Source organism: Suncus etruscus, chromosome 13, assembly GCF_024139225.1.
Source record: "Suncus etruscus isolate mSunEtr1 chromosome 13, mSunEtr1.pri.cur, whole genome shotgun sequence".
NCBI classification, from domain to species: Eukaryota; Metazoa; Chordata; class Mammalia; order Eulipotyphla; family Soricidae; genus Suncus; species Suncus etruscus.
In genome coordinates this window covers 27100616-27122298 of record NC_064860.1, presented here as the reverse complement: position 1 = coordinate 27122298, position 21683 = coordinate 27100616, and the positions used below count along the sequence as shown (strand labels likewise).

At 47.3% G+C, this 21683-nt stretch overlaps 1 protein-coding gene and 1 non-coding gene across 2 annotated transcripts in view; one reads left to right on the top strand and one right to left on the bottom strand.

Annotated features, from left to right (window-relative positions):
- The window catches only part of ITGB5 (integrin subunit beta 5), a 131361-nt gene that overhangs the window by 967 nt on the left and 108711 nt on the right, over positions 1-21683 (bottom strand). Inside the window, exons 11-14 of the mRNA XM_049785882.1 lie at positions 7810-8032; positions 3813-3916; positions 2040-2159; positions 602-768 (exon numbers count right to left, since the gene is read on the bottom strand). Coding sequence (XP_049641839.1) covers positions 602-768; positions 2040-2159; positions 3813-3916; positions 7810-8032 — 614 coding nt within the window. The remainder of the gene's footprint in view (positions 1-601; positions 769-2039; positions 2160-3812; positions 3917-7809; positions 8033-21683) is intronic.
- Positions 13806-13908, top strand: LOC126026843 (U6 spliceosomal RNA). Its single transcript, XR_007502054.1, has one exon. It is a non-coding gene; the product is annotated as a U6 spliceosomal RNA (small nuclear RNA).

The following is a 21683-nucleotide window of genomic DNA, read 5'->3' as shown; positions in this document are numbered from 1 at the left end:
CAAATCCTTCAACCCTGTGGAAAGGAGCTGGGTTCCAGGGTCTCTGCTGGTCCCTCCATTTTTTCAAGATCCAGAATGTAGGGATTCCGATTCTGCAGGAGACTCCATTGTGCTCAGCTTTGTGTGGGGCTCAGTGAGGGAGATCCTCATATGGGCACCATCAGAGACTAGAAGACCCTCAGTCCTTTGCCAGGTTTGCTCAGACATCTGCATGCCCAGTGCTGCTGCCCCTACCCTATGCCAAGTCCTCTGTGAACATGATCTGGATGCTTTTCCCCATTCAGTGCAGGATGCATGTGGCCTCTGAGCACTAAAGCTGTTTGCAGGGGGAGATATAACACAGCGGTAGGGCGTTTGCCTTGCACATGGTCAACCCAGCATGGACCTGGGTTCAATTCCCGGCATCCCATATGGTCCTCTGAGCCTGCCAGGAGCAATTTCTGAGTACAGAGCCAGGAGTAACCTCTGAGTGCTCCCGGGTGTGGCCCCAAAACAAAACAAAACAAAAAAACACAAAATAAAACACGCTGTTAGCAGGCTGTGATTGCCTCCCTGGCTTCAGAGACCCAGACACCCATCAGCTGCCCCCTCCACACCTTACCATTTCATAGCGGGCCCTGGATCTCTCGCTCTGGAACTTGGCAAACTCTCTCCTGTCATGGATGGTGACAAGAAGCTTCCAGATGGCCAGTAGAGCAAGCCCCACCAGCAGGATGCTGCCTACCACGGCCAGTAGAATGGTCATGGCATTGGGGGCGGTTCCACATTCTGGAGAAAACCAGGGGGGTGGGTCAGCAAAGCCACTATGCCCCACTGCTTGCCCACCCCTAGGTTCCCTCCTCTTTCTTCTCAAAGCCCCACACTGTTGCTGGGACACTATGTGGGGATGGGGTTTGGGGGTAGGTACTCCAGTGTACAGAAAGGAAGGCTGGCAGAACAATGGCCACCATGCTGAGGTTGCACAGTGCCTCTACCCTGAGACCACCTGCAAAGGGCAACCTCACCTTAAAGCACCCCTCCCGCCTTACTTCAGGATTCAGGGCTACACTTCAGGGAGGAAGGATGATGGAGCCACTTGAAAACTAAGTGTTGATTTCAGAAAGCCTCAGAGCAGCACAGGAGACAGTCTAATTTGTCTTGTGCTTTTATTGTTAGTTTATTTTCTGGGGTCTGGTGATACTGGCTCTGCACTCAGGAATTAACTCCTCCTGGTGCTTGGGGGACCATGTAGGATGCTAGGGATCAAGCCCAGGTAGGTTGTATCTAAAGCAAGTGTACTATATGCTGTACTACCTCTCCAGCCCTGTCTTGTTTTTTTTTTTTGTTGTTGTTTGTTTGTTTGTTTTTGGGCTCACACCCAGCAGATCTCAGGGGTCATTCCTGGTGGGGCTTGAAGATATGGCTCAACATGGATCAACAGTTTTGATGGTCTGCTCCCTACCCTTCAGGAATAAAAGGGGTCATCGCTGAAATTCTGAAATTCCAAAGCCAAAGGCCTTTAAATCCTGAACCCCATAGTGGGCAGCAAAATTTGTGTTTGCATTAAGGCCTGATTTGTCCCCAGGCCACCCCATCTTTCATAATGAGACAGTGACCATGCTGGTATGTGATTGGGCCCAGCTGCTCTTCTAATGCTGAGCTCTAACCCCAACTCCAGCCCAGCAACCCAGTAGCTGCCCCCCACTACTAGCATAGAGTGGGATTGAATTTTCTTCTTCTCTCATCACCCCCAATTCTGTCTCCCCAAAGATGAGGCACTCTCATGGACAGGGTCAATCCCCTTAGGAAATTCATGCCATCAACTTATGGCCCAAGGCTTCACCCCAGCAGAAGGGTCTGAGAGACATAATCATTTTTCTTCTAAACTCTAGCCCAGCTGTGCTCAGGGATTACTCCTGAAGTATAAGCAAGTGCCTTACCCCTGAACTGTCTCTTTGGTGCAGACCCTGATTTTCCCAGGGAACTGGAGCAGGATCTGATCAATGATCAGAGAAGGTACCCCAGAGCAGGAGTGGGGTTCAAAACCGAGTGCCACCCACCTGGTTCCCTGAGGACTGTCAGATTGGTCCGCCCACTGGGGAGCTCTGCATAGGTGAACAGCATGACACAGTCTTTAGCAGTTTTGTAGAAGCAAAGCACTGCCTCTTGGTCATCTTTCCCTGTAAGAAAAACCCAGTTGAATGGTGTTGTGAACCTCTGAGGCACAGGATGAGGAGGCAGACACCGCAACAAAGCAGGAAGTACAGAAGTTTCAAGGGCCTTTCCAAAACCATAGTCAGGGATCTCACATGGCTGAGCTTAGGTTACTGAGGGATGTTCAGCTCTCTGCTGTACCCTCTGGAGGGGAAACAATGCTTGGATTGGAGACAGTACAGGTAAGTGGAGCTGTCCGTTGAAATGGAAGGTTCTAAGTCTGTCCCATGCATGACAGGAGTAGACATGAGCTTTTCTCTCCTGGTTTTAGGTACTCCTCACCTTGAACACAGTAGGTAAACTAGAAAAGATACAGATGCTACCCAGAGGTGGTAAAAAGCATCTCTGACTCCTTGTGTACTCATGCTCAGAAGTAAACTTACAGATTTTTTTTTTTTTTTGGTTTTTGGGTCACACCCTGCAGCGCTTAGGAGTTACTCCTGGCTCTACGCTCAGAAATTGCTCTTGGTAGGCTTGGGGGACCATATGGGATATGGGATGCCAGGATTCAAACCACCGTCCTTCTGCATGCACAGCAAACATCTTGCCTCCATGCTATTTCTTTGGCCCCAGACTTACAGATTTTTTATTCACTGGTAAAAGCAGAAGAATGGGTGATATCAAACTGGAGGGATTAGAATGAGAAGTGTTCAAAAATGAAACTGTTGGCCAAGACCCCCTGTTTAGGGTGGGAGTACAAAAAAGCTTTGGGAGAACTGGGTGGCCCCAACCCCAGATTCAGGTTGAACTAATGAGACTGTATACTTGCAGTATATGAAGGTGATCTGGGATGAGGCCAGTGGGGGCAGAAACTAGCTCACTGTTGATCAAGCATGACTTCTTGCCACCTGTGCACAATGCCAGACAGCACTGTCTAGGCATCTTTGCAGTTCAATGTGGCCAGACAACTATGCTCAGGTCAATCAGTGTGGGCAGGAGGGCCCAGTATGGGCCATTTCCTGCCTGGTTCATACAAACCTCCCTTTACTTTTCCCTATTTTCTGAGAGATTGGGGCTAATTCTGAAAAATTTGAGGAATAAAACTAAATGATTCTACAATGGTCTAGTGACTACCTGAGTTCCTCAATAACCACATGGAATTGGCAATCAGGAATGTCTTCCCTAAACTATTGGAGGATATCAAACTGACATACTTAAGTCAATGAGGTTTATTGTAGCAACAAACATAACTTCTTTGTTTTTGTTTTGGGGCCACAGTCAGCAATGCTCCGGGGTTACTCCTGGCTATGCACTCAGAAATCGCTCCTGGCAGGCTCAAGGGATCATATGGGATGCCGGGATTTGAACCACTGTCTTTCTGCATGCAAGGAAAACGCTTTACCTCCATGCCATCTCTCTGGCTCCCAAATATGACTTCTTATACTGTCCCAGTGTCTCAGAGAAACTGGTAGGAGAAGGTATGGTTAGGAAGATTCTGGATTCCAGCATTAAATTAGAATGTATAAACAAGGAGAAATTCTATCCAAGGATCCTCTTGGGGAGCCAGCAGTTGAGCCAAGGAAGGTGAAGTTGTTTCCAAACTCAAGTTCTCCCATTTATAGCCCCCATAGCTCAGATGCTTCTACCGTGACTAGAAGGGCGGCTGCCGGGCTACTTACCAATGGCATCTGTCCACGTGACCACCTCATCCTTGCATGGAGCCTGACAGGTGTGGTTGTCAGCTGGATTTCTGGAGTGTAGCAGCAAACAATCCACACACTCTCTTTGGAAAGAGCAAAAAAATATAGCTGTTACTTCTTATAAAAGTGGGCAAAGCAGTGTGGAGTCCAATTTTCCCCAGGATCGAACCTCTTCTTGTGCCCAGGTGTCTGGTGGGGGCCCCTTGGGGTCACAAAGAACAGAGGCATGTCTGGTTTCCTATTAAGCTGAGACCTACAAGAACCTGACCCCAGGAGCCAAATGTTGTTGTGCTTCCATGGCAAATCCTTACTCTTAACCCAGTGAGCTCCAGGAGAGCCTGTGTGGTAAAAAACCATTTCCTGGCCTTGTAGAGGAGCTTCACACTTCACCCTCACACACCATCAGATCCATCACCAGGGCAGGGCCTGGGTCCAGATGTCCACAGAATCCACATATTTGAGAACTAAGCTTGGTGCTCACCTGTTCACTCTGTCATCTGAGGCTTCTCTGACATTCTACAAGGAGAATGTTCCTATTTGATTTGATTAGGTAGATTATTTTTTTTTTTGGTGGGGGGAAATGTTTTGCAAATGTGAAAACTCCTTCTAGATATACTTGAAATTTATCCCCTATAAAAACATTACATCTGGGGCCGGAGAGATAGCATGGAGGTAAGGCGTTTGCCTTTCATGCAGAAGGTCATTGGTTCAAATCCCGGCGTCCCATATGGTCCCCCGTGCCTGCCAGGAGCAATTTCTGAGCATGGAGCCAGGAGTAACCCCTGAGCACTGCTGGGTGTGACCCAAAAACCACAAAAAAAAAAAAAAAAAAAAAAAAAAAACATTACATCTGATGCCAAAGCAATAGTACAGCAGGTTGGGGCTTTTGCCTTGCAAGTGGGTAGCCCAGGTTTGAACCCCAACATTGCATGTGTCCGCCCTGAGGAATAAATCCTGAGTACTGATGGGTATAGCTCAGAAACTAGTTCTCAGTTTAAGTCCTGCAGTAAGTGAAAGTGCTTTAGATGGCCGATGAATGGTTAGTACCATATTTGCCGGCGTATAAAATGACTAGGCATATAAGATGACCCCCTAATTTTGCAGTTAAAATATAGGTTTAGGCCTATATTCACTGTATCAGACAGAACGTTCCTGTGCTGCAACTGTATGTACCACAGTGAGCCAATCACAACAAGCAAAGGTTCAAAGGTTCTACTATCATAGACTTCCTCTCTTGACTCTGGCCAATCTGAGAAGGCTTTTTACAGTGTAGATTCAGGTCCAGAACATTGTCTAATTTGCATGCATAAAAAGCCTGGTTGGATTGGCTGAGTTAGAGAGGCGGTCCGAGCAGCCTTGCAGTGATCAGTGCAGGATCGAATTGGAAGATTCGTTTTGTGGCAATATTCAGACAATTTTCGTTTAGCGGCATATTGAAACATTTTTCGGGATATACTCGGCATATAAGACGACCCCCGATTTTTGATTGATTTTTTTTTTGTTTGTTTCAAAAGTCGTCTTATACGCCGGAAAATACAGTATATAAACCTTACAGGGTCCGAAAACAATTTTTTATATTAAGCTGCAACTAGGCTGTGAAAGAGATAGTGAATGAGCTCTGAGCCCAGAGACAAGTGGAGAGGACTACTAAATCTGGCTTTGGTACCTCTTACCCTCTCTGCTTTTTCAGTATTGCTCAATAAATAATAAACATCTATGGCTTTGAGGAAATTCATGCTTTTTCTTTTTTTTTGGGGGGGGGGGCACACCTGGCAGTGCTCTGGGCTTTCTCCTGGCTCTGTGCTCAGGAATCCTCATTTGCAGGCAAATGTGCAAAGCAAATGCCCAACTCTCTAACTGTACTATTACTCTAACCCCAGAAATGTACACTTTCATTTCAAGTTCAGTAAAGTAAGGCTAGCCTTCCCAGGCAGCCCTTAATTATCTGCTCATTGCTGCCCTCTAGAAAGGCAAAGAAGGGGGGGCTGGGGAGATAGTACAGTGGCAAGGCATTTACCTTGCATGCAGGAGGACGGTGGTTCGAATTCCGGCATCCCATATGGTCCCCCGAGCCTGCTGGAAACTATTTCTGAATGTAGAGCCAGGAGTAACTCCTGAGCGCTGCTGGGTGTGACCCAAAAACCAAAAACCAAAAAAAAAAAAAAAAAAAGGCAGGGGAAAGAATGAACTCCATCCACTTTTATTGACTCCACTTGATTGTCCTAGCTTGATCCTGCACCCCCTCCCCCCAGACTCTTCACCTAGTGTGCCCCAAATATGGGTACTAGACTTAATGGGGATTCTGCTGGTGAGATGGAGGAGTGTATAGTGTATGTCCCATGGCACACACACTGTGGAGAGGATGGCAAGAAGTCATGCTTGATCAACAGTGAGCCAGTTTCTGCCCTCACTGGCCTCATCCCAGCTCAGCTCCCAGAGCAGCTACAAGGGCCCTAGGCACCTCACCCACCTCCTTCCCAGAGAGCTTTCTAGCTGGGCTGCTGTCTATTCTTTCATAGCTGATGGAAAGCGGACTTGCTTTCTCTTCTTTACTCTCCCTGGCACCCTTCCAATTAAACAAAATCTGGCCTGGTTTATCTTGCTTGATTCCTGGCCCGCTCTCAGTTACCCACACATGGATTATTTGTGGAGAACATCCAACCAGGGGCTCTGTATCCTTCCAGTGTTGCGGAGCATGGCCTGCCCAGCACCCAGCACAGGCTCTGGCTGAGTGCAAGACCTCATTTCATTAGAGGCCTGAGCCAGACACTCAGAAGGGAAACCAGCCAAAAGCACATCGTGCAACTGTGTTCCAAGACAAAGGCTGAGGTCTGTGTGACCATTTGTTTCCGCTGATGGGAGCCCCCTCCCGTGGCTGACACTGATGACACAGCTGTTTCTCTACGAGGGCTCCGAAGAGAGTGGCGTTCTTGTTTTCAGGGTAGAGGAACTTGGTTTGCTTTCGCTTGTTCTCACGTGCTTTCTGCTATGTGCAGTGGCAGAAGATGTGGAGGTCAATCCCGGTATGGTGGCCAGGCCTATGCAGAATCAACTCCAGCTCTGCCCCTGTTTTTCAAGTACTCCCACAACCACCCCCACACACATATTAAGTGGAAAAGGTCAAAGCCTCTGCAGTTTGGTCCTGTGCTGCCTTATCTAGGGTGGGTGCTTCCTAGGCCAATTTAACTTCTGACTTTAATTTCGTGTTTGTGAGTTAAACCTGACTGTTCTGGGGGATGGTTACACCTAGATTAATGCTTGAGGGTTGTTCCTGTTGGTGCGAAGGGACCATTGCATAAGCTGTTAGGAATTGAATCCAGGGAGTCACACATAAAGGGCAAGTGCTTTACCGTCAAGCCACCTCCCTAGCCCCCCTATCACATTTGGTTTCAAGCAGCACTTCGCCTCCACAGTCTCTATGAGATCAAGGATGTTAACGTGGACTCTGGGGTTGGAGCGGTGGCGCAAGCAGCCTTACATGCGCTAACCTGGGACGGGCCATGGTTCGATCCCCTGGCGTCCCATATGGTCCCCCAAGCCAAGGAGTGATTTCTTAGCGCATAGCCAGGAGTAATCCCTCCCTGAGCGTCACCAGGTGTGGCCCAAAAAAGCAAAAAAATAAAATAAAATAAAATAATAATAATAAAATCATTTCTGAAAAGGAATGTCTGCAGTACAAAATAGGACATGGGAAACACTTTGGTGATGCTACTTTAAATTCTAAACCCATTTTATCTCATTTAACTTGGTTCTGTGGACATTTCTAAAGTAGCTTGCTTTGCTGTTGTTATCTTGTTTCATTTTATTTTATTACAGCATCCTTTTGGTGCCAGAAGGATTCCTTTTATTGGTAAATGCTGTAAGATTCTGCTTGCTATCAAGGCTGCAGCTTTGAGGGCTGATCGGCTGGCTGGAAGAGGTCCTGTGCATATGTGCTTGTATGTGTGCAGAGCTGTGTTGGTTGGAAAGGGCTTACCTCTTGCTGCTGCAGGCATCAGGGCAGGTAGGGCACTTCTCACATGTCTCCCCAAAGGCTCCCGGCTCTGTGCACTGACACTGCCCACAGACACAGTGTCCGCGGCCACTGCAGATCTGGCCATTCTTGGCCCAGCAGGTGCTGGTATCCGTTGAACAGTTACAGTTGTCCCCAATGTAACCTGCTTGGCACTTGCATTCTCCACAGTGACATTCACCATGACCTGATAGAACATGCACAGTACATCAGGACCCATCTACACAGACACAAACCCCCATTCCTCACAGAAGCCTGTCAGATGCCTCAGAGTCTCTGTGAGGAACTGGAGAGCGCTGATATGTAGCAAGAGGGGCCAGGCAACAATGCAGCCTAGCTGGGCTCAGAGCTTGGCCAAGTCATGATGGGATCAGGACTCCTATGAGGTTCTACTGGCCTCAGTTGTCATGTGATTAATGACAAATCAAAGGCCACCAGTTATGTTCCAATCCTGACCCCCATCCCTGAACCTGTGAAGACTACAGATGGCAAGAGACAGTAGACACAACTAATGATAGTGACTTAACCCAGGTGTTAATCTCTCCCACCCTTTAAATGAAGGACTTTGATGGGGCAGTTCTCCTTCTGGGGATAGCTAGATTACCTACTATCCTTAAGATTATCTAATAGGAATGGCCTCAAGTTCACAGAAGAGGAAGGAAAAGCAAAATGAGAAGCAAAATTTGGAAGATGGAGAAAAAGAGGAGACCTTGAGACTGGGTGCAGGGAAAGCAGCTTCCCGTAGAAGCATGGTCAGCAGCCATGCCACTCCCCTTCCCCAGAGAACACCAGGCTTCTGGCAGTGTGGACAGTTTCAGACTCTTGGCCTCCAGAACCATAAGCAAGTAAACTTAACGTGTTGTTTTTAGGAACTGATACTTGGGGCATAGTGACAACCACATTAGGAAACTTGTTTTTCAGTCTTACTGACACTGGGTCCTTGCTCTGGCTTTGGAACTCTTAAGCTGGATGACTTAGGCCAAGCGCCCAAATCACCAATGGCCAGCACCCAACAGTGCCACTACATAACATTCATATAGAATCGAACCTTTATTGAGGGTGAGGGGATGTGGAGGGGGCATGAGAGACCCGCAGGTCAGCCTGCTTAACTATTTCTCTAGCTTCAATTCTTCCTTCTTAGGGTCTTCCTAGTGGTATCAGCCCAGCAGCATGGGCCAAAGGTTCCAAGGGCCCTGGTGATTCGGACTTGTTCAGGCCTGGCGGTGCTCAGAGGACATGAGATGCTGGAGGTTGGATTGCTAGAGGGGGTGATAATCGAACTCAGGGCCTCACATATGCAAGGCATGTGCTCTATTCTTTGGCACCCTCTTTCCAGCCCCTAAATGCAATCTTCCAGCCACCGAAGGCACCACCCCAGGAGATAGCAAAGGTGAAGCATCTTGTTGAAGATTACAGCTGGCCAGATCCCAGAAATCGCTGGTTCTGCACCCACATGAGGGTTGTCCTACTCATTCTTGCCTCCTGGATAGGAGAGGTAAAGCCACATCCCTACCCACTCAGTAAGGGAATGGCTTAGCTCTGAGCCCAGGTATGTGGGTGCCTGCAATGTGTACTCAGGAATCCATGTGTGCACCACACGGATAGCTCCATCTTTAAGGGGACCTCCCATGGTTGCCTTTATTCCCCACAACAGTGTTTCATATCCAACATTTCCTTCCTGTGGACCCCTGACCTAATGCTGGTCTCTTTGTCTTGTGCTGGACACTCCCTCCTCCAACCATGCAATTTTCATCTGTAGGGTTCTTGGAATATGATGGGGGGTTACAGTCGAGACATGCTGACCTACAGTGACAGTGACAGACTGGGTAAGCAGTACTACAAATTATTTTTTGATGGGGAGATAGGTTTGGTCTACAGCTAGTAGATCTGAGGGAATTATCTCTACTGGTATTCAGGGAACTATGTGGTGGTGCCAGAATTAAACCTGGGTCCGCCATCTGCAAAGCAGGCACCATACGTCTGTACTATCTCTCCAGCTCCAAAATATACTTCACTTTAAAACATCTTCTGTGTGCCAGCAAGGCAGCAAGCTTGTTTTTGATGCTTCACTGTAGATGATAATCATGGAATTGAATCTGTGTCTTCACTGCACTCAATAATAGCAAGAGACTACAGAGGCAGGATTAGGGGTGGTGCAGCTATGCTTTCCTGGTGTTTTCCTGGTTTTCACCTGACTCAGTTTATCCTGGTGCTGCATAAGTGTGTCCATATTCAGTCAGTACCCAAGTCTAGAGAGCTTTATCACATGCCCCCACACCCCTTACCCAACCAGCTCTAAGGTGCTCAGAACCTGCAGGCAGCTGAAAGATTACAGAGCAGCAGTACCCAGCTCATGAAAAGTGAGGCTGCAGGTGGGAGAGGTAAGACAGGCCAAGAGGACTGTCTCAACGTCAGTGGCTGCATAAAATGCAGGAAGGAGCACCATCTTGCCCTCCCCACCAGTCTTTGAACAGGACAGCAGGAAATCATACTCCAGGAAATCCTCCCTGATGAATAGCTCCTTTCACTCCACAGCCTGAGGAAACCCCTTGGGCAAAGGCCTGCTTTCTAATGTTGCCTGCCTTGTTAGGAGTGTCACCTTTGTTGACATAAATCCAGTATTGGTTATGAACTTTTCCAAGCTGCTGCCGGGTGTAGAGGACCCAGTGGTGACAGTCATAGTCCTTGTCTCACCAGCACTTCCATCATTAGCATCAGGCCTGAGGCTCCCTTGTATCTCCCACTTCCACCCCACCTGCCCATCCCTCCATATTTTCTCAAATGCATATCAAAGTGAGTTGCAGGCATCTTTGCACTCCAAGGGCAGGATTCAAACCCCCTGATGCCAATTTATACCACTAGTGGCTCACATTTTTATATCGCACTACTACAAAACCAATCAGAGAACAACATAATTGGCTGGAGAGATAGCACAGCAGTAGGGTGTTTGCCTTGCAAACAGCTCATCCAGAATGACGGTGGTTCGAATCCTGGCATCCCATATGGTCCCATGTGCCTGCCAGGAGCTATTTCTGAGCACAGGTCCAGGAGTTGCTGGGTGTGACCCAAAAACAAACAAACAAACCCAAAACAACATAATTAACTCAATCACTCAGTCAGTAATTGTCAGTAAAAGTAGCAAATATTAGGGAGTTTGGGCCACATCTGGCTGTGCTTAGGTTCTGTGCTCAGCAACATTTGGGGTAACAAGGATCCACCTTGGGTCAGCTGCATGCAAAGCAAGTGCTTTAACCAACCCTTAACACCATCCCCTGTATATATTTTCCAGCCCCAGAAATAGTTATTTATTCAATTATTTATTTGGGGGGTTTGAGTCATCTAGTAATGCTTAGGACCTACTTCTGGCGCTGTGCTCAGAGACCATATGTAGTACCATGGATTGAACCCAGGTCAAGAAGTCAAGTTCTGTAACTGCTGGTACTATTGCCTCAGCCCAGAAATGGTTATTCTCGCCAAACTTTTATATTACACTTTACTTTCCAACTACTTGAGAACAAAGTAGAGAACAGTTTATTATTGGTGTTTGGTTTTGGGGCTGCACCTGCCAGTGCTCAAGGCTTACTCATGGCTCTGCACTCAGGGATCACTCCTGGCAGGCTTGGAGGAAACCATATGAGATCCTGAGGATCAAACTGGATCAGCAGCATGAAAGGCAAGCACCCTATCCACTGTACTATTTCTCCAACCCCATAATTGGAGCACTATAAATGAAGTCACCAGATGGCAAGTAACAAATATTACAGCACTGGTGTCAATGGGATCAACATTGTTCTGGTTCTCTGCAGTGGCTCCTATATCACAGCATTCCAGAGAACTGAAATACAAAACTGCAGTCCTGGTCAGCATGGCACCAGTAGCCAGGACATTATGCTTTTGGAGGCTGGGGACAGCCTCATGGACAGAGCAGGAGCTTCTCTTCCTAGACAAATTGTTTGGGCAGAATCAAAGGCTGCCCAAGACAAGGTGACATGATAGTACAAGGTGCCAAAGTACTGGAAAGAAGGCAGTGCATTGTTTGGCTGGAATTGGAATTTGGGGGAAGCGTGTTATGTTGAAAAGTTGCCCTGTCACTGCTGACAGAAGGGTCTGTTGACCAAAGCTGTCATTAACACAGGTCAGTGCATATGAGAGTGACTCCAGATCAAGGGTTTAAGGAGAGTTAAGTATCAAGGATGAGGGCCAGAGAGATAGCATGGAGGTAGGGCATTTGCCTTGCACGCAGAAGGATGGTGGTTCGAATCCTGGCATCCCATATGGTCCCTTGAGCCTGCCAGGAGTGATTTTTGAGTGTAGAGCCAGGAGTAACTCCTGAGCACAGATGGGTGTGATCCCCCCACAAAAAAAGTCAAGAATGAGGGGCCGGAGCTGTGGCACAAGTGGTAGGGTGTTTGCCTTGCATGCGCTAACCTAGGATGGACTGTAAATTTGATCCTCCAGCGTCCCATATGGTCCCCCAAGCCAGGAGCGATTTCTGAGTGCAGAGCAGGAGTAAACCCTGATCTTCACTGGTTGTGGCCCAAAAAAGGCAAAAAAAAAAAAAAAAAAAAATCAAGGATGAGAGAAACAGCAAGTTGATGTCTACCCAGTCATGGAGTGGTTTGTAGAGAGGAAGAAGACTCATGGCCAGTGAGAGCTGTTCTTGGAAGCCATCCTGAGTAAAACAGGACCTGGCTATGCAGAGAACTTGAAAGTGGATGGACCTGAAGAACCCAGGCTACTTTGGTGGGATGTCCCTGAGGGGCAGCAGAAAATTAAAAAGGCTTGAGTGAGGGGCTGGAGAGATAGCATGGAGGTAAAGCATTTGCCTTGCATGCGGAAGGTCGGTGCTTTAAATCCTGGCATCCTATATGGTCCTTTGAGCCTGCTAGGAGCGATTTCTGAGCATAGAGCCAGGAGTATCCCATGAATGCTGCCAGGTGTGACCACCCCCCCCAAAAAAAAAACACAAAAAACAGCCTGAGTGAGTGGAGAGATAGTACAATTGCAGGCTTTGAACATGGCCAACATTGGTTCAGTCCCTACTACCACATGGTCGCTGAAGGCACAGCTAGGTGTCTCAGGTAATCTGCAGCATTTTATTCTTAGGCCTTGATGTGTCTGCTGGGCCTCAAATAGTTTATGACTTCAGAACAAAGTTCCCAGCCTGGTGAGAGAGTACCTTGCACACAGCAGACCAGGTTTGATTCCTCAACACTCCCAATGGTCCCCTGAGAATCACCAGGAATGATCCAAGTGAGTACAGCTGCATTTAGCCCCAAATATGCAAACAAAAAATAAAGTCCCAACATGCCTTGAGGAAAGCACCCCAGCTCCAAGCATAGCCACCAGAATGCAATGCTTGTCCTAAGGAACCTCAAACACTCAGGTTCAGTCAATGCCAGCTAATTAATTGCCCTTCAAAGATGAGTCTAAAGCAGCTACAGCATGTCCCATGTCCTGATATGTCCCAGGGAGCCCAGACATGGCCTCAGAACTATCCTCAGCATCATACGTCAAGCTGGGAAAGCTGGCATGAAATACTGCTTGCCATCTTTCACTGTTTGCTGTTGCAATCATGATGTTCAGGCACTGCGCGCACTCGGTGACAGTGCTTGCCAACTTGTACTTTTGTTGTGTCATATTGGTTGCTGGAGATCCCAAACAGCAGAGCAGCTGGAGTGCACTTGAATATGTGAGATGATGCCAGGGACTGAATGTTTAGCTTCAGGCTTTCAAGACTGATGTTCTATCACTGGGCTATCCTCAGGCCCCTTTGATATGTGGTTTAAGGCTTCCAGGTTTCCTAGAGGAAGTCTGAGTATACTGAGCATCAAAAACTAGATAGATCTGTCTCGTGGTCCTTCATTCTCATCTCAAAGTAAGTAGGTGGGGCTAACTAAAATTGCTTTCTGGTAGACCCTCTTGAGCTCTTAGGAACAAATATAATTAAAACAAGAGTTGTGCTCGCTTCGGCAGCACATATAGTAAAATTGGAACGATACAGAGAAAATTAGCATCCTTCGCAAGGATGACATGCAAATTCCTGAAGCATTCCATATATAAAAAAATAAAATAAGGGGCCAGAGAGATAGCATGGAGGAAGGGCATTTGCCTTTCGTGCAGAAGGATGGTGGTTCGAATCCCGGCATCCTATATGGTCCCCTGTGCCTGCCTGGGCGATTTCTGAGCATAGAGCCAGGAGTAACCCCTGAACGCTGCCGGCGTGACCCAACAACCAAAAAAATAAAATAAAATAAAATAAAACAAAAGGGTTGATGATGGAGCTCAGTGGTAGGACATTTGCCTAGTATGTATGAGGCCCTGGGCTCTATTCCCAACACCACCAAAAACTCAAAACTTAAAACATGGGTCATCTGGGCCCTATCCCAAATGTCAGTCACCAACAGAGCTGACCAAATGACTGGGAAAGTGGCCCTGGCTAGGAAGGTCTAGTGGACCTAAGCCAGAACTCTATCGAAACCAAGTCTGTTTAGATTGCTGTCGTCCCAGTCACACATACTTGGTAAAGCATGCTAAAATTTCTGAAGTCAGTTTCATATTGTGCTGCCAGAAAAATGTTTTCCTTACACAAAGCTAGAGCTACTGGGGGTGGGGGGAAAGGAGGTGAGCATTTGAAAACACTTTGTAAGCTGTGATTGTGCAAATTAATATTAACACTACTTCTGTTGGGATGATAAATGGCTAAATGGACAGGAAGTTGTAAATGTGTCTATTTATGGTATCTCAGCTCAGCAGAATTCAGCTTTCCATCAGCAGAGCAATGCTGGTGTGTGCTAAATAGGGGGCTCCCTCGCCCTTTTGTATCAAAGAGAATATCAGCTATATGAAGGGGCACTGGAAGATGGCATGGAAAAAGCAGTTGGAAGGAGACTAGAAGAGAACTAACAGCCTGGAAGTCAAACAAAACAAAACAAAACAAAACAGAAAAACTGAGAGGCAGCTGAGGCAGCTCTTTCCTCCAAGGTGGAAACAAGCAGATCCTTTGGGCTGCTGAGTTTTGTATCAGATAGTAGAGGTGAGGACAGACTCCAGATGGTTGGATAGGATGTGGAGACACATGTCAGCAGCTCCCCAAGAGAATGTGGGTGTGAAGAGGGACAAAGAGGGAAGGGAAAGAGGGTTTAGGAGATAAGGATTCTGAAAGGGCAATCACTGAAGGGGAAAGGGACATTCTATAGAGATCACAGAAGATGCTGGGAGGAAAATGGAAGGAGTAGAAGACAGACCAGTACAGCCAAGACCTGAGCCAGCTCCCTGCCACTGCTGGCTCTCCTCCCAGCACTGCTTGGATAGCCTTGGCCCTGGTGGCTCCTCCCTAGCACCAACACACAGGTGCTGGGTAGAACCCCATCCCAGAACCAGCAGATGTGACCCTTATAAAATAAAAGACAGAGCTAGGGGGCCGGAGAGATAGCATGGAGTAGGGCGTTTGCCTTGCATGCGGAGGGATGGTGGTTCGAATCCCAGCATCCCAGATGGTCCCCCGAGCCTGCCAGGAGTGATTTCTGATCGTAGAGCCAGGAGTAACCCCTGGGTGCTGCAAAAAAAAAAAAAGCCAGAGCTACGGGTACTTAATTACTGAGCTAGTTTAATCCACTGGTCCATGTTGGACATCTGGTAAGTGCTCAGTGAGCAGCAGCTGTCATCATGGGTCTGTGTGTGTGTGTGTGTGTGGGGGGGGGGGGATTTCCTAGGACTCTCAGTGGCAAGAGCTTCCAGAAGCTCCCTAGTTTGTGACCGGCACAAAAGAACACAGGGACCACTGGAGTGCAGTGGGTTCCCAAGGCCTTGGTATAGGGTGACACCAGAATTGATTTGGGTCTGATTGAGGTGGAAGGGTTCCTTGACGTGCCAGCAGGTAGTCACTTATGGAGGGGGCCAGGTTCGTCTAAGGTACGGCTTTGATGGTGCCCTTGGCACAACTGTGAAGGCACTGCCCACGTCACCTGAGCCTGGACTTGATCTGTGGAGTCTCCTGGGGCAGCTGCAGAACATACTGCCAAGGGACACAGTACAGAGGCACAGAGCCTGGACTGGGACAAATAGGTGGGCATGGGGCTTCTCCTCACTCCACACTCCCCAGCTTTAGAGTGAGGGGCATGGCCAGGCAGACATCAGTGCATCAGGGCTACGATCAGCTTTCCACACTGAATTCAAAAATAGTTTCCCCAGCACAGGAATGCATGATGGCTCCCTCTATGAAGCTTCCGGCTCCTTGGGCTTCCCTACCAGCTCCAGGCCTCACTGGAAGGGCAAGGCCTGCTCACTTTCTCACAGCCCTGCAATCCTGTCTCGCTCCTCACACACTTCCTCGCAGCCTCTGCCTCTCTCTATCTCTACAGTATCTGTCTGTCTGTCTGTCTGTCTGTCTGTCTGTCTTCTCTCTCACAGTACCCATGTCTCCCTGACCCACAGTGCTCCTCCTTTTGGGACAGGCTGCCCTGTAAACAGGAAGTGGCTAAGAAGAAAATGAAAGAGAAGGGGTGAATGCTGAAAAGCCTTTGCTCAGTGGGGTGGAGTGAGGTTCCTGTCTGCCAAAGATCTTCTTGTCTTTGTTCTGGACTCTTTGGATGAGAAGTTGAAACTTTTCGGCAATAGTTTTAAAAGAGTAGGAGACTAAAAAAGTTGCCCAGCATCCCAGGATCCCCCAGCACCACTGGGTGTAACCCCTTTGCTCCACCAGGTGTGGATCCAAAACTAAATAAAATAAAAATAAATAAATAAATAAATAAATAAATAAATAAATAAATAAATAAATAAATAAATAAATAAATAAAAGGGATCAGAGAGAGTTCAGGAGTTAAGGTGCCCTGCATGCAGCTGGCTACAGTTTGATCCCTAACACTACATATGATTCACTGAATCCCCTCAGGGTAATTCCTGAGCACAGATTCAGGAGTAGTCCCTGGAACTGCCAGGTATAATCCTCAAACCCTAAAATAAAAGAGCTGGGCTGGAGAAATAGTACAAGGGGAAGGTACTTGTCTTGTCTGTGGCCAGTTTGAACTCTGGTACTGCCTATAGTCCCCTAAGCATCATCAGGAGTGATCCCTGAGTGCAAAACTGGGTGTAAGTTGGGTGTGGTCTCCAAAATAAAGATATAAAAAGTTTTAAAAGGAGCAGAAAGCTAGGGCCTGAGTGATAGCACAGCGGCGTTTGCCTTGCAAGCAGCTGATCCAGGACCTAAGGTGGTTGGTTTGAATCCCGGCGTCCCATATGGTCCCCCATGCCTGCCAGGAGCTATTTCTGAGCAGACAGCCAGGAGTAACCCCTGAGCACTGCCAGGTATGGCCTAAAAACCAAACCAAACCAAAACGAAACAAAACAAAAAAAGAGCAGGAAGTCACACTGGAGATCTCCGTGGTTCTAGTCATGGGGTTCCCAGTGTTACAACCAGGACTAGATCCCTTTGCCCTACCTCCTTGACATTGGGAGTGTCTGAGCCCAGGGGACACCCTGCAGAGGAGACACCTCTCCTGCTAGGGGACCCCACCCTCTACCTGCTATGCCAATACAAATCTCCATGCCGATCCCAAACCAGACACACTAACCTCTGCGGAGATGGGCAGCCAAAGGACACAGCCTTGGCAGGCAGGGGAAATCCCTGCTAGGACGCCTCATCCTGGCTCCCTGTTGACAAGCAGTCGTGTTACATAAACGCCCTCTCTGTGTCCTTGAATGTCCCTGCCTAGCCCAAGCAGCCCAAGTTCTCCACATGTCTCCCCATTCTGGTGGAAATGTGTTTCTCCTGCTATTTCCTCTCGCTCTTCCCTTAACTGGGCTCTAATTCCAGAAAAAGCACAGGGTGGAGAATTGGGAAATAAATGCTCAAGAAGTGCTCTCATTTGTACAAAAGAATGGTAGCTAGACTTTAGGTTCCTCCACAGGAAATAAATAGATATTGAGGGCCCCAGAGAGCAGCTGCCTCTCTGGCTGTGTCCTTCCTGCCCTGGCTTCCTGTGTAAACACAACACTGGCTTGCCAGGAACAAGCTGCTGCCCAGAGAACATGCCATCCGAGGGCCTGCTCCTCCCTCCTAATGAAATGAAAGTCATTGGAGCCTCCCTCACTCAGTGCTCACTGCCTCCCCTGATTTCACACTTAGTTCCTCAATTTAATACTGAAACAACCTTGGAATTGTTTATCCGGGATGTCATTTCTGCAGTTATAGTCTCTTGGCTTTCGGCCAGAGCAGCAATAAAAGAGGCTCAGAGCATTGCCTGTGTTAGAGGATGGGAATATGCAGCAGAATGGATGGCTTACTACTTTTGAGAAACTTCATTTCACGAAGCACCAAGCCACTATAATAATATTTTAAGAAGTAGTGATAGCACAGCGGGTAGGGTGTTTGCCTTGCACTTGGCCAAGCTAAGTTTGATCTTCGGCATCCCATATGGTTCCCTGAACCTGCCAGGAGTGATTTTTGAGCACAGAGCCAGGAGTATCCCTTGAGCATTGCAGGGTGTGTCTTAAAAACAAAACCAAAAATTTCTTTCTTTTTTTTGCTTTTGGGTCACACCCACAAGCACTCAGGAGTTACTCCTGGCTCTGCGCTCAGAAATCGCTCCTGGCAGGCTCGGGGGACTATATGAGATGCTGGGATTCAAACCACTGTCCTTCTGCATGCAAGGCAAACACCCTACCTTCATGCTATCTCTCTGGCCCAAAAAATTTTCTTAATGCTAGGGAATCTTTATGGAATATTTGAAATAGGCCAGGCATTCAAGGCTGTAATCTAATCTAATCTAATCTCATAACTCTTCCAATAATCCTAACTGGTGGTCTGTGATATGTGAATGACAGGTAAATTGAGGGGGGAAAAGGTGAGAAAGAGGCTGATTCATGGGTTTCTGGCTGTCTGGCAACAACTGGATAGATAGGGTGGAGATAAGAGAACCATGGCAGGCAAAAAAGGTTTTAAATCAGCTGCCACCTCTTTAGATTAAAGTGTGTTTTGAAAGGGGAGGAGGGTGGTAATAACAAGGGAGAGAGAAATCTGCCAAGAGGATTTCAATCAAGATTTCCAGGGATAATTCTTGTCTAATTGGTCTGGTGGCGAAGAGATTAACTCGGCCACACCTGGTGTGCTGGGAATCAAAACTGGACTTTGGAAGGCAAGTTCTTATCCAGTGCACCAGCTCTCCAGCAAATCTTTTTCATCTTATTTTTTTTTAAAGGAGTAACTAAGGCTGGAGAGATAGTACTTGCCTTTCATGCAGCCAATTCTGGATTTGACCTCTGTCAGCACACACAGTCCTCTGAACACTACAAAGAATGATTCCTGAGAACCTCTGAGTGTGGTATGAGAGCCCCCCACCCCCCCAAAGAAAAGGTGGGATAGGAATGAGCCTATTTCCCATTGTGACTTGTTTCAGTCTTCTCTTTCATCCATATTCACAGTCACTTAGTTTCCCAAGTATTTGAATTTCACCCAATGATTGCTGGAGTCCCTTGTTGGCTTTTTCCACATGCCTCCACAGATATTTCCTACTCCTTTTCATATCAGTAGTGGTAGACACACTATCCTGACATTTACACACATATTACATATTACATATCTCCTGACATTTACACACAGCTCAGCAGCCTCCTCTGCAGTATCCTGCTCCTTCTACTACCCCTCCAGGTCTGAAACTGTGCCAGTGCTGGGCTTCAGCATCCTGCCCTGCCCTGACAAAGGGTATCTTTGCCTTTCCTGGTCTTTATACCCGCATTCTTCATGCTAATGGTCATTTGCCAAGTCCCTCTAATCACTACTGCATTTCCCATGAGGTTTGAGAGGAAAAGGACTAAGTCTTTGACCCAATTCTATCAATCACAGAGACCAGGCAGTGAAGGGAAGGTGGAAAATTTCTGTGTCCCTTAGTAAACCAGCATTTCCAGTTCCAAAGAGGTTTGTATACAGTTGAGTAAGGCACACTTTACTTGCAGAATCCTGAGAATGCTGACTCAAGAAGAAAAACATAAGGCCTGTGACCAAAAGCAACAGAAGTGCCTCTGACAACCAGCTGGAGCCTGGCTTGCCTTACCCAATGAGCCTGGCAGGCATTGCTGGGGAAGTGCCAGCAGCATCTGGAAAGATACAAATTCACTACCCTTTGGTCACTGGGACAGGATAAGAGGGGGATTATTTCCAGCATGAAAAAGGTCCTGTTTTTGTACTTGGGACCAGCCGCCATATTCTGCCCTCCACTGGCTATTGTCATTTGCAGGGGCAGAATTCACCATAGAGGGGCCAGAGTTATAGCACAGCGGGAGGGTATTTGCCTTGCACATAGCTGATTCTGGACAGACCTCTGTTCGATCCCGGCATCTTACATGGTCTTCCAAGCCAGGAGCAATTTCTGAGCGCATAGCCAGTAGTAACCCCTGAGCGTCCCTGGGTGTGCTCCCCAAAAAACAAAACAAAAAATAATTCACCATAAACAGAGATGATCCAGAATATACATGGCAAGCCATATCCAAACCATGAGGTGCAGGAATCAGCAATCCAGAGGGCCAGAGGAGTTGGTTTTTCTTGGGCCAAGGCTTGGGGCTCACTATTGGTGAGGAGAGTAATTAGCCATGGTTTTTCCCCTTACGTGCCCTCTTTAAGTGCTGTAGTAGTCCTCCCAAAATGAGATCTTCATATCAAGAGAAGTTTTTAAGTTGGAATAGGTTTCACTTGGGGAAAGTGGGTTCAGCACAGATACTTGCTGAGTGCCCTTAAGGAACAGCATGGGCCTTCCATCAAATAATCATCACAAGACAAGAGACCAGGGGCCGGAGCCATGGCGCAGAGATAGGGCATTTGTCTTGTATGCAGCAGACCCAGGACAGACTTTAGTTCAATCCCCTGGCATCCCCAAAGCCAGGAGCGATTTCTGAGCATCACCAGGCGTGGCCCAAAAACCAAATAAATAAATAAATAAATAAATAAAACCCACCAAAACCAAAACAACACAAAAGACAAGGACCAGAAGGAGGGATAGGAGGGATGAGGAGGTGGTGGACTGGTAGTAACATAGGGGCACTGGTCAAAGGTCCTGAACATTTTGGTGGTTTATAGGTGAGATAACCATGTACATCAAAAACATAAGAATCAACACTACTGTAAGCATGTCACCAAACCATAATTAATTAATAATAATAATAAGTTTGCTAAGAAACTGGAATAGAGAGGGAGGGACATTGGAACATTGGTGCAGGGATGCTGACACTGGTGTTGCCTTTAGAGATGGTACATTGAATGCCTAAAATTCTGGCAATAACAGTTTTATAAATCATAGTATCTGAATAAATATTTTTCCATCAATATATAGTGGATATAAGAAAAAATATATATAGATAGCCTCCTTCTACCCTTCCAAAGCTGATGAAAGAAAAATCCCAATAGGGGCCAGAGTGATAGAACAGCAGTAAGGTGTTTGTCTTGCATGCGTCCAATCCAAGACAGTCCTGGATTTGATCCCTGGCATCCCATATGGGCCCCTGAACCTGCCAGGAGCAATTTCTGTGCGAAGAGCCAGGAGTAAGCCGAGCGCCACTGGGTGTGACCCAAAAACAAACAAAAAAAATCCCAGTAGATTCAATTATGCAAAATAAGTGTTGTTAATATGTAATAAGAAAATGAGAAAAAAATCAACAAACAATTTTTGCCACACCCATTTGACGCTCAGGGGTTACTCCTGGCTATGCGCTCAGAAATCGCTCCTGGCTTGTGGGGGACCAAATGGGACTTCGGGGGATTGAACCGCTGTCTGTCCTAGGCTAGCACTTGCAAGGCAGACAGATGCCTTACCTCTAGCTCTGGTCTTGGTCCCATAATTTATTAAAAT